Source organism: Aythya marila (assembly GCF_965140915.1).
Source record: "Aythya marila genome assembly, chromosome: 6".
Taxonomy (NCBI): Eukaryota; Metazoa; Chordata; class Aves; order Anseriformes; family Anatidae; genus Aythya; species Aythya marila.
The window spans coordinates 367,243-380,330 of NC_139047.1; the positions used below are offsets into that span (position 1 = coordinate 367,243).

Sequence of the window (13,088 nt, forward strand, 5' to 3'; positions counted from 1 at the left end):
GGTGGCCAAGAAGGCCAACAGCATCCTGGCTTGTATAAGAAGCAGTGTGGCCAGCAGGGCTAGGGAAGTGATTGTCCGCCCATACTCGGCTCTGGTGAGGCCGCACCTCGAGTACTGTGCTCAGTTTTGGGCCCCTTGCTACAAGAAGAACATGGAGGTACTCAAGCAAGTCCAGAGAAAGGCAACAAAGCTGGTGAGGGGTCTGGAGAACAAGGCTTATGAGGAGCTGCTGAGGGAACTAGGATTGTTCAGCCTGGAGAAGAGGAAGCTCAGGGGAAACCTTATCGCTCTCTATAGGTACCTGAAAGGAGGCTGTAGTGAGGTAGGGATTAGTCTATTTTCCCATGTACCTGGTGACAGGATGAAGGGGAATGGGCTAAAGTTGCACCAGGGGAGGTTTAGGTTGGATATTAGGAAGAACTTCTTTACCGAGAGGATTGTTAGGCATTGGAATGGTCCACCCAGGGAAGTGGTTGAGACACCATCCCTGGAGGTATTTAAAAGATATATAGATGTAGAGTTTAGTGATATGGTTTAGTGGAGGACTGGTTAGGTCAGAGGTTGGACTCGGTGATCTTGGAGGTCTCTTAGAACCTAGATGATTCTGTGATTCTGATCTGCATCTCTTAACAGAGGAAAAATACATGGTCTTATTAAAAATCTTCATGGTCTGTATATAAGAACCATAAAACAGTTTGGGTTGGAAGGGACCTTAAAGATCATCTAACTCCAACCCCCCTGCCATGGACAGGGACACCTTTCACTAGATCAGGCTTCCCGAAGTCCCATTCAACCTGGCCTTAAACACTTCCAGGGATGGGGCATTCACAGCTTCTCTGGGCATCCTGTCTAAATTTCTAATCTAAATACTATATTTCATAATAATTCATGCTCCTCATACTCCATAGGAACCTATCAACTAAAACATTAGTTCATAAACTTACTGAGAGGCATAATCTATTTGTACTTTAAAAGAGTACTAATAATAACAACAAAGTTATGACAAAACTTCTATAATCACTACTCCTCACCTTACAAAAAGTTTTACAGGCATCTAGGATTGGCCTATATCCAGTACAACGGCACAAGTTCCCTGAAAAAAAGAAAAAAGGAAAAAAAAAAAAGGAAATCACTTAAAAAAGCCTTTTTTCTAAAGATGTGGGTTTAAAATGCTTTTACATGAGGTTTGCATCTTTAAGGCTGAAAATATAGTTTTTGGTCTCTGAAAGAGATAAAAAGATCACTGTTTCACTAGACTTAAGACCCTGCAGCTCCCAAGAGAAAAAGGCTGTTGTTTCAAGGGGAATATGAGATACTTGAAAGCTGCACTCAAAGAACAGTGACTACATCTTAGCAAACAGGAAAGAGGAGATAAATACCCACTCAAAATGGTTTTCCTTTCCCCCGACCTATTTTTAATAGTGAAGCTTAGCATTGTATCTCCATCTAGTTCATCTCATAGTAACATGAAATGTCTGAGTCCATTATAACTCCACAGCATAACAAAAAACGTATTTTACCTGCAAAAAATGTTCACGTTTACCCTTAGTGAAGATGGCATGCATACATCTCTACCTTATTTAACTGTTTTATTGCTACCACAAAGGGACCCTCTTCCTGTGAGATTGATGACATTCTCAACTCCAGATGTAATAGTATCTTAGAAACTTTCAGGGGCAGCTTCTTCTCCAGTGTACTGTTGTTTTTGCGCATCTGATTTAAAACACTTCAGACGATACATATGAGGATATTTTGAACACCTGTCCCTGAGCAATCCACAGCTCCATTATTCATGTTTCAGGATAAAAGAATGACAGGAAATAAAATGTCAGTGTCCAATAGCAACTCTGCTGGGAAGTGCAATTTAGAGTACACACATGCATGTGTACTCACACAGACTTGCACTCGTGTATGCAAAGTATCAGAAGAAAATGGTTCAATGACATACCTACAAATTAAAAGAGGCAATATTTACCAGCCAGAGCTGCAGTCATCTGCTCTGAAGTTGGTTCTGGGTAGTTTCTTAGTAACGTGTATACGGACATCACCATTCCAGGGGTACAGAAACCACACTGGGAGCCATGGCACTTGGCAAGCCTTTCCTGAAATAAAACACCACAAATGGCACTCCTCTCAACGTACTTCACCCTTTCTAATAAACTCTCTCACACATAGGAAACCCACACTAAATGCTTTCTTGATGGTAAATCAGACTTATAAAGGAAAACAATTTAAGCTCAAAATAAGAGTAATTATTAATACTCAAATAAGAGTAATTATTTTGGGCGTGAAACCCTAGCACACATCACCAAGGAAGCTAATTAACATTCAGTGGGCTTTTGCCTTTTTTGCTTCCATACTAAAACATCAGCTAAAGGGCATTGTCCAAGATGTACCATTACCTCAAATGGAATGGTAAGCCTGATTCACTCCAACAATTCTTATGTACCAACTATGTGATCAGGGTGTCAGTATTACTGCAAGGTCCATCATGAGCTACACATCGTCAGTCTTGATCAACCAACCATCAGAAACTTGTGTTGTATTCTGTTATCCATTATCAGGGGGAATAAGTGACACGAAATATCCATGCCCTGATTCCCATGCACTGCCACTCAAGCCAGCCCAATCAAAGGAAGAAATCAATAATCTTCTTACACAATGATAATGTGTTCTCACCTGAACTGGATGAACCCTGCTTTTTGTACTTCCAACACCTTCCACTGTGGTGACCGCCACACCATACAAGGAGCAAATAGGAAGCAAGCATGCATTTGCTGAGTAGTGACTTTGGAGCATTAAGGGGAATAAAGAACTTAAACACATCTGAATATTATTTTGTGGTAAAGTAAGACTTAGTTTTTACTTACAAAGCCATTACCACCATTTGGAATGACAGGAGAGTAAGCGCTATAGAAGAGATTACTTACTAGCTGTGTTTCTTGTCCTCAGTACTTACATGTACTGTACTTACAAGGACATAATATTGACAGTTCTGGAGAACTGACATCTTCCCTAATACTTCAGTCTTTTCTAATTGCCCTCTCATTTTTCCTGCCCACAATCAACCTTTCAAGTGTGTTTTGGATGAAGAAAGTGGGGAAGGGAGAGTTGGTGTAGTCCTCTGAAAAAAGAAAAAAATTATTGCTGATAATTTGAAATCCAAGTTTCTGATCCAAAGGAAATTCTAATTAATTAAATTCTAAAATAAAAAAAAAAAAAAATCCTTCCAAATAGGAACAATGTACCAAAACAAAATTCTGTAAAGCTTTTTGTCATTAACAATAAAATGCTTTGTTTTACTATAGTTGAAATGTTTCTTTTCGGTAGCATCATTATAGTTTTTCTAATTTAACACTTAAAGTAACATTAAACATTTTATTTACATTGTACTCCAACATAACATAATTGTCTAAAGGAACAACTAGAACATTTTGATATCTTCCCCCACACACACACCTGAAAAGATGCTCCGTTGACAATGACAGTTAGTATTAAACAATTTGATTAAAGTTTTTTCAATTTAAATTTAATTTATTCCTGCTTTTAGTTTAACAAAACTGCTATTGAGTTTTGAAATCTCTTTTGGGCAAGGAGAGGGAGTTAAGTGTTAGAGGGCTGGGCTGATCCAACTCACACTTCTGGCTGCCCTATTCTCCCATGACTTATATGACAGAACTGCAGGGAGAAGCTATGTCCCTGTGGTCAGCACAAAGGATGTTAAATTAACACTTCCTAAAGAGAAAACTCCTCACAGCAGCTGTCAGGTTGTATTAGCAAATTAAGCATTTCAACAAATTTACAGCTGAATGAACAGTTGATTTTTTTTTTAAAACCGTGTCCTTCTTTGGATTAAAGCGTCTCTTCCTTTTGGATTCTTTTACTAATAAACACATACATTACAAATGTTTTTGTTTGTTTGTTTGTTTTTCAAGTTTCATACCTGGAAACTGCATTTACAGTCATAAAATTTTGCATAAAGCTTTACAAATTTTCTGGTAAGGATACCATATCTTCTTTGAAGCTGGTTCATAAGTTGATATCATCACCGTACAGGCACCACAGCCACCTCCTCCACAGCCATACTTAGTTCCTGTAAGATGGACTGAAAGTGCTACCAGTAGGGAAAAAAAAAGTTTCATTTTGGCCTTTATTCTTCTATAAAGCTTGAGGACCATCTTTTTTTCCTGAACTTTTATGGAATATATAATTGGTTAGATACAATAGCATATATATTGGATTCTTTCTTATACATGATTAAAATTTTCAGTGACAATAAGATTGAAGATAAGGAAAAACAAATTCTTTTGAAGGAGTAAATTAAGTCAGAAACAGTAAGTGAAAAAGTTTTATAAGTGAAAACATGAAAAGAAAAAACTTGTAATGGGCAAACTAGTTATATATCCAGCAAGACACTAAAACCAATATCCAAAGTTTTCCCAGAAGTGCCACTGGAAAAGTAACTGGAAAAAAACAAGACCTCTTGCACCAATTCTTATTCTCACCAGCCCCTTCAACGAGCTGATCAATGATGAGCTAATGAGTGACCGAGTCACTAATCCAGCTGATAGGTACCCTCTGTTTTTCCTAGGTCACTTTTCTGCTGGTCTAGCAAGTGGAATTAGTACACAGAGAGGTCTGAGGAATGTCACAGCTGGCATAAGTTGCAGGAAGAGAGCTTTCTGCCAGGAGCATGGAATGATGGAGGGGAAAACAAGCTGCCTTTGCTTTTAACAATGTGTTGTGAAAAGTTGTTTGTCAACGTGGGAGTTAGCACTCTTCACTTGAAATAATGCTCTGACACACATACATTGTTTTAAGATCTCACCCAATTAAGCTCTACTACTTTTTCCACTGCAAAATGCTTTACAGAGCCCTTTCACTAACATCCTAACCTGTCAGATATAACCAGTACATTTTAAGATACAGTCTCTTCCCTTCTTACTCTTCTATTTATTTGCTAATTTACACTGGGCCTTACAGTTATTAACAGTGTTCCAATATGCTGATTTCTATGGCATTTAGCCAAAAAAAAAAAAAAAATTAAAAAAAGATGTCAGGATGCTTAGTGAAGTATTATATTGTATGTTGCAATTATAAAACACATTACTGGAAGACACTAAATTTCCTCATACTCAGTCATTTCGGATTATACAAATTTTGGCAGCCATCAGCATAAGTTATTTCTGACCTATATTTTTGCTCCCTGCCATTCATTTTTGGCTGTTTAAGAAATTAGCTGTCGTCCTAGCTAAATTAGCTCACTATGTGTGGAAGTTTGCTGTGAAAAGAATCAGTACCTCAAGTCTGGCTAGCTGAGTGGTCTCAGGCACAGTCGTACAGGTACATCTTAGAGAATAACACACTATTATACAGACATAAGCATCAGAATACAAGAATAAGCTGAAATTTAAATTGTAGGGTAAAACCCTACTAGCTCCAGAAAACATGTTAATCTTATCCTTATTTTATAAGGAGATTACAAAGGTACAGTAAGGTTAAATGATTTTTCAAGGTGCCAGAGCAAGTCAGTGCAGCATATATATGGGACCTAGATAATCTCACTCACAAATGTGCTTTAACAAATGAAATACAACTCCTGTGATAGAACTGGTATGAAGCCATGTTTTATAGCTCAATGGAGCTTGAAGTTGTTACAAGTTAATGAAGATTAATTTCCTAATTACCAGAACTACAGCGACCTATTCTTCACCAGACTCCTCCTTATGACTGATCAGTAATGAAGATGTTTCAACTTAAGTATTTCTTCTAAAAATTTAAAGTTTATAAAAACATTTTGTTGTGTGAATTCTCTAGCGTATGGTATATGTCATTTTGCTCTCTGGTAATATGTTTCAGGAGACAGCCTAGGAAGCTGCCGAACAGGGAAGATTCTGCTCTCTCACATTTGGTCCATGCTCCTGGATGACAGTCCCTACACATAATGTGTTACTCAACAGTAAAAAACAGCTTCATGAATACTGGGAATAAGCCTGTGGCACAGCAGGTTCTGGAAAATTGCTAACAGTTGAAATAAGACATATAAACAAGCCTCAGAAAAGGCAAATAAAAATAGAGGAAAAGATCAGAGCAACTGCTGCAGAATTTGTAGCAACAGAGAAAGCCACTGAGATGTGGACAAACCAAGACAGGAGAGAAATTTGGGAAAAAAAAATAACGGCAGGGTATAAGCTCTAGCTCTTTCAACTTCTGCTTTATCTATTTTCTTTCCTCCCATTTTAAAAATTGATACTTGTTCATATTTACTTGCTGTTAAGACCTGTTTTTTGTTTGTTTTTAAGGTTTAGAAATCTGTTTGGAATGCTTCTCATAAGAAGTTAACAGATTACTTCAAAATTCCAACAGACTTAGGCTCTCATCACAAGGTCTTTCCTCTTTCCACAAAGAGACTTTTACACAATTTGGAGACGCCTACTCTGTCAGGTTTTATTCATACTAGCCAAAAGGTTCTTAGAATCAAACAGATAAATACACACATGCACACAGTGATAAATAGCATAGCTCTTATTTGTTTAGGAAACTAGGCAAAAAAAAAAAAGTACAGTAGCTCACTGAAGAGTATTTGGCTTAAGAAAGACATCATTTAATATGGTTGCTTTATCTTAAGGAAGTCACAGCTTCTTTAAGCTCGTAAATGACCTTTTAATTATTTATGAGAATTTTGCTCTAATAAGACTTTCAACTGAGTGACTTCAAGAAAAAAACAAGAAAAGGATACGTCTCTTTCGCAGATAAGACAGCAGCATCTGTTCAGGATCGGCATGTTTCTCTATTATCTGCAGTAAGAAATGAAAACCAATCTTTAACTAAGAAAGCAAAACTTTTCAAAATTCAGGGTACAGAGTACATTCCCACAAAGCCAGAAAAAACTCCTCCTCTGGTTTCCTCTCATAGAACTACCCCTATTGCAATGCCCACAGGAGAGTTTGGACTTGTAAAAAATTCTTCAGACAGATAATGTTTCCAGGATCTACTAAAAATAAATGCTGCTTACTTGAAAGGTCACACTGAGGGAATTGACCTTCAACCATACTAAAAATAAAAATGGGATAGAACTTTGCTACAATAAAGGTAGCATAGCACAAAGAATTAATGATTTGCAGATTTTAGAGTCTCTCTGGTACTTTAACCTACTGGGATGAACAGTAGAGGATGCCTCTAAGGGTATCAGCAGGAATCGCTTTTCATCCAGTTTTATTTACATAAACCTGCACTTGCCTTAATAGACCAACAACAGAGCATCAGAAATGCCTACATTCTTATTTCATTAGAGGATTGTTTATTCCACTGCTTAGAATCGGCTATTTCCTTCCAGTTACATTGAATCAATACCAAGCTTAATTTTGCTCTTGCAGTATTATCGTTATGATGGCCATTAGTCCAGATTTTGGCACTTGGGTCTTGCTGACTTGCTGGTGTTACTCTGTGCATCTCTTCTCCAACAACCATTGAAAATGAAAAGCTAGGCACCTACAAATGAAAAACTAGTTTGCTCACCACCTAAATTTGATAGCCAGTTTAAAGCCCACTTCACTTTGAAGTTTTTTCCCCCAAAACTCAACAGCGCTGTGGAACGTTTTAACCACATTGTGGATTTACCTTGCTCTGCAGCTGACCTCTACCACAGCCACTCTCTCACTCCCCCTCCTCAAAGGGAAAGGGGGAGAAAATATGGGCTCAAGGGTTGAGATAAGGACAGGGAGATCACTTACCAATTGTCAGGGGCAAAACAGACTTGGTACAGGGAGAGTAGAGAAATTTATTACCTATTCCTAACAAGCTAGAGAACTGAGAAACAAAGAAAACAAACTAAAAACACCTTCCTGTCATCCACCCTCTTCTACTTCCTCCCCCCAAGTGGCACAGGGCAAAGGGGAATGGGTGCTGCAGTCAGTCTGCAGCACTTTGCCTCTACCACTCCTTCATGGTCACTTTCTGCCCCTGCTCCATGTGGGGTCCATCCCACAGGATGCCATTCTTCCTGCATGGCTTCCCACAGGCAAACGCTCATCAAGAAATGCTCCCATATGGGTCTGTACCATGGGGGACATCCATCAGGAGCAAACTGTTCCAACACGGGTCCCCCATGGACAGCAGATCCTCCCAGATCCCCTGCTCCTGCGTGGACTCCTCCAGGGGCTACAGCTCTGGCCCGGACCCTGCTCTGGTGTGGGTTCTCCACAGGCTGCAGCCTCCTCCAGGCAACAGCCGTCTGCTCCATCAGGGGCTCCTCCACTGGCTGCAACAAGGAAATCTGCTCTGCTATGGTACACCATGGGCTGCACGGGGACAGCCTGCTTCACTCTGGGCCTCTCCACCATCCACAGGGGATTTTCAGCTCTGGCACCTGGAGCACCTCCTGCCCTCCAGGGCTGGTTCTCACTCCTTGCTCTCCCAGCTGCTGTTATACAGAAGGTTATTTCCACTCTCATAAATCTGCTCTCACAGAGGCGCAAACAATATTGCTTATTGGCTCAGCTCTGGCCAGAGGTGGGTCTGTTTAGAGCCAGCTGAAACTAGGTCTTTCATCTAACTCGGGGCAGCTTATGGACTCTTCTAACAGAGGCCACCCCTTTAGCCCCCTGCTACCAAAACCTTGCCATGTAAACCAAATAACCACTTCTCCTGTGCTGCTTCTCCCCTTCTAACAGCACTTGATAGATGCAAGAAAGTTAGCTAGCCAAAGTAATACTAGGAGAGTGATTTACATTCCAGAGACTTTGTCAGAGGATTCAGTTATACTCTTGTGAGTACGTCTGAGGAAACCAGATCTCATTTGTGCCCACACCATTCAGGGTTACTTCTGGAACAGCAACTGCTCTTTCTCCGCTCCCCCTCACAGCAGCACTTACCTTCCTGCCATTCACATAAAAAATGAGCTCGTCAGCCCCTGCTGCTCCTTGCAAGGACATCGTATTCCAGCCTCAGAACTTTCAGCGGCAGCTGGGGAGTCCTTCGGCAGGCTGGGGCGGAGCCGCGCAGCAACGGGGTGGACACAGAGGCGGGAACTGGGGGAGGCGCCTTCAGAAGCGGGGCTGCCAAACTCAGAACAGGAACTTTCCAGGGAGTTCAGAATGTGTAAATAAAATGTTTGAATTAAATGAAATTCTGCAGCTATTTTAGAAAACTTTCAAATGGAGGCTCGGGAATACTTTATCCTGATTAATTCCAATGTGTTGTATTATTTATATTTAAAAAAAAAAAAAAAATCTTACCTGAAAGAGACAGAAGAGACTATAAGGCATCAACTGGAGGACCTTGTTTTAAGTAATGATGCTGTAAGGTCTTTGATTTTGAACTGCAGGGAGCCAACTTGAAGAATATTCCATATTCTGAATTGCAAGGACAAGAAGATGCTCTTGTGAACCAAAGGGAGGATGGCAAACTGCAGCCAGATTCTTCTTTCCTGAACTGTTCAGGGTTCTTCCGCATAGGGTTTGGCACATGCACATGCCAGGCTGAGTTCAGGAGAGGTGATTAGACATTGTTCAGATAAGAGGTAACTGTTAGACTTATTTTTAAAAACAACAACCATTTCTACTTGAACAGAGCTGTCTCTCAATAAAACTCAAGTATTTCAGACTGATGCCAGAGGTAGAGCACAGCGATTTAAGGGAAGGAGAGAGTCCTGATTCCTCTGATGAGTGAGCATATTCATCCACGAGTTACTGAAGAACTATGTAACTTCAGTTGTTACATGGGATGCACCCTCTGTAGGACGTTTTAAAATGATGCTTCTTTGTTTTCAGTCTGTTCATATTTCAGTCTGACTCTACATTTTGATTTCTGTAAAATAGATGCAACTAGTGATTTTCCCCTTAAGAGGAGACAAAGGAAGAATCAGTTATGAAATTCATGTTCAGAAGACGTTACAGGCTTGCATCTTCCCACCTAGACTGTTATATTCATGTATTATAAACACTCAGTGTTGCAGAAAGTCGTATATGTGGTGAATACACTAACCCTTTATGAGCACCTCTGTGGTGGTCTTATCTTCTTTATTGATAGTTTTTACTGATATTCTGGAAAATTCTGATTCATAAACTTTAGTTTTCTTCTAAAAATATTAAAAAGCCTCTGAAAATGAACTTTCAAATCCCATAGAAACTAAAAGATTTTATGAAGTCTTGATATTTAACAATACCAAATAAAGCTTTACATGTACAAGCTTTGAATAATGCATCACCTAGTTTCAGTCCCTAGTAAGTGATGCTTTACAATATTTACTGCCCTACTTCATATTTAGTACAATGAAATATTACCTACTTCATGGGATAATCATTCCTTTTCAGTCTATTACAGTTTGCCAGGCCTCTGTCTTACAATGACATGTTTCTTGCTAAATTTCACTGAAATTATTATATACTGTTAAATGTAGGATGCTGGAACCAGAACATATAAGAAAATACAAACTTATTCCTTTGAAGATACTGAATTATTTTATATGATGTATGTAAATAATATACATTTTTAAATGCAGCATAATATTAAAAGTGTATTTTCTCTTACTATTTCTCTTACAGAATGTTTAGATGTAGAGCTTAGGGATATGGTTTAGTGGAGGGCTGTTAGCGTTAGGTTAGAGGTTGGACTCGATGACCTTGAGGTCTCTTCCAACCTAGAAAATTCTGTGATTCTGTGATTCTGTGTGAATTTAAGTTCACTTGCTGATTACATACCTGGTATTTTTTCAATTATGAAATGTTCATATTGTCTTCCTCTTGCACTGTACTTTCCTCAGAAAAAGAAAATACAAGTATATTACATACATATTTTCAGTTACATTGTATGTATGAGGGGAATTCTATGTAAATCCATCTAATTAGTACTGCATACATCTCCTCCCAAAGTTACAAGTTGCTTTTTTCTTGATGGTTAGAGCTAATCACACAATTTATTTACTTGATTTTGTTAAGGTACATTCAAACAGTAAGACATATCTCCTGCTTTTTTAAAGGACACGTGTTCCTGCAGAAAAAAATGAGCTATGTGAACTGCTATTGCTTTCTAACAATTAAGTCTCCAAAGGTAATTTTAAATTGTGATAAATTCCAACAATATACGAATCACAACTCCAATGGAAGTTTTGCATAAACTTTCACTCACAAAATAGTCTTCAGTAACTTCAAGATGTTGTAGGCATTTGTAAGGGATACTTTTACCAATAAGGGTTTATCAAATCAGTCTCCTTTTCCTGTTTAATTTAAATATACTGAAGTGATTAAATAAATTTTAAAACAATGAAAATCTTTCAGTGGTAAACTATAAAATCTAAAATAAATAAATAAATAAAATAAACATGAGAAAAAAAACCACAACTTTGAAGCTATAGAAAAAAGTCCAAAGTACCCTATTCTCATCAAAAATCTTAATTCCTGTGACAGGTACAGAGTTGTTTTAATCTGGAATATTATGAGCTGTTTTAACATCAATTTTTCCCATCCCAGCAAGAGCTTCTAATGTATTAACTTATCTAGAAGAAGCACATTCAGTGAAGACTCAACAGACAATGTAACAATTTACCTAGTGCCTAAAGTGAGTGACTATTTTGTAAAACAAATAACAGAACCAGATCTTAGATGATAGCAGAGTAAATGATATCCCTGTATGTAATATCAACTTGAGCAACAAAAGCTGTTGGGATGGAGAAAACAATGAAACAAGAGCAGAAGCAACAGTGATATGATTTCAGAATTATTTCAAGTAATTTCTGCTCATCTTCAGGCCACTTTCTTTATCTTTTGTTATTCTGAATGTTATCTGTACTGAATGGAATTGAAGAAACTAAGGCATAAAGTCTAAGCCTTACAGTTTTATTGAAAATTATGTGAAATACTATACCAGTCCAGCTGGTAGTATCTGAGACTGTATAGAACAGCAGGACCTTCACTGAAAAAAAGAAATAAGACAATCTCCAATAATATTTTTTTTTTCCAGAGGAAAAAAAGCATGTTTCTTTTTCTAGCTCTCAAACCACAGACAATAAAGACAAACCATAAAAAAATAACAAAAACAAACAAAAACAAACAATCAAACAAAAAACCCCTGCATTTTGCTGCTGCATTGCCAGTAAAGTACATGAGTTGTAACAAATACTTCTTTGGATTTCTAAAAAAAAATAATGACATACCTAATGATGTTGATACACAGAGAGAAGGCTAGCAAAAGCATTTCAGTTAAAAAGGAAACAATTATAAACTGTGAAGAAAATAATAATAAAAGGAAAGAATGTATAATATTGTAATTATTTCTTTAATAATATTGAATGAGGACAGAATCTATCATTCCATCCATATCTGCACCTCTTCAAAATGATTTTGCTAATGTAGTGACATACACAGTACATTTCAGAATGAAAAAGACTTGTTTGTTGAGCATTCTGAAAAAAAATTGCTGTCAAAAGCCCTAAAAATTTGAGGTAAAGATCATTTACCGCTGTCCTCTCACACACCAAGCTAATCATCTAATTGTAGAAGGTTATCAGCTCAATTCAGCAAGATCCTCACTACATAAATCCATGCTGAATACTCTCAACATCTTGAATCTTTAACATGTATGGAAATGGTTTCCATGAGGATTTTCTCCATCACTCCATCACCTACTTAGGTTCCAATGAATGCTACAATGAAATATGAAGAGTACTGTGTTTTTTTTTTTTTTTTTTTTTTTTTTTTTTTTTTTTAAAAGGGTATGCAATGTATGCATTATAAATTTAAGAGTACTAGTTACTTAGAGGTATACCAGATCAGATCAAAGGTCTAACTTGTCAAACAAATGGGCAGTCTCTCAAGGTTTTGTGGTGGTTTTACCAATAGTGAATACCCTTAGAAAAGGTATAAAATGGCATTTCTGCTAATTCCTCATGTATTTTTCTTCTGTTAATTAGAGTGATCAATATTTAAACCCATGTAAACTAACAACATCTACTCCTATTGTAAGGAATTCTTCAGTTTAACTGTACATTGTGTGAAAAACCACTTTCTGTAATCAAAGAAGATAATTTATTTGCATCTCATTAAAAATGATCTTTGGAACCACTTTTTTCAAAGTGAACCTGAACCTTTATC

At 37.7% G+C, this 13,088-nt stretch overlaps 1 protein-coding gene across 4 annotated transcripts in view; it reads right to left on the bottom strand.

The window, feature by feature from the left end:
* Window positions 1-8,975, bottom strand: part of AOX1 (aldehyde oxidase 1) — a 47,219-nt gene extending 38,244 nt beyond the window's left edge. For 2 of the 4 annotated variants that reach the window (XM_082763290.1, XM_082763291.1), the window contains exons 1-6: window positions 8,874-8,975; window positions 6,740-6,797; window positions 4,009-4,192; window positions 2,680-2,788; window positions 1,976-2,102; window positions 1,032-1,093 (exon numbers count right to left, since the gene is read on the bottom strand). In XM_082763290.1, coding sequence (XP_082619416.1) covers window positions 1,032-1,093; window positions 1,976-2,102; window positions 2,680-2,788; window positions 4,009-4,192; window positions 6,740-6,797; window positions 8,874-8,933 — 600 coding nt within the window. In that variant the 5' untranslated portion in view covers window positions 8,934-8,975. The remainder of the gene's footprint in view (window positions 1-1,031; window positions 1,094-1,975; window positions 2,103-2,679; window positions 2,789-4,008; window positions 4,193-6,739; window positions 6,798-8,873) is intronic. The other 2 variants (XM_082763293.1, XM_082763292.1) reach the window with 2 other exon arrangements.
* Between the last annotated feature and the right edge of the window lie 4,113 nt (window positions 8,976-13,088).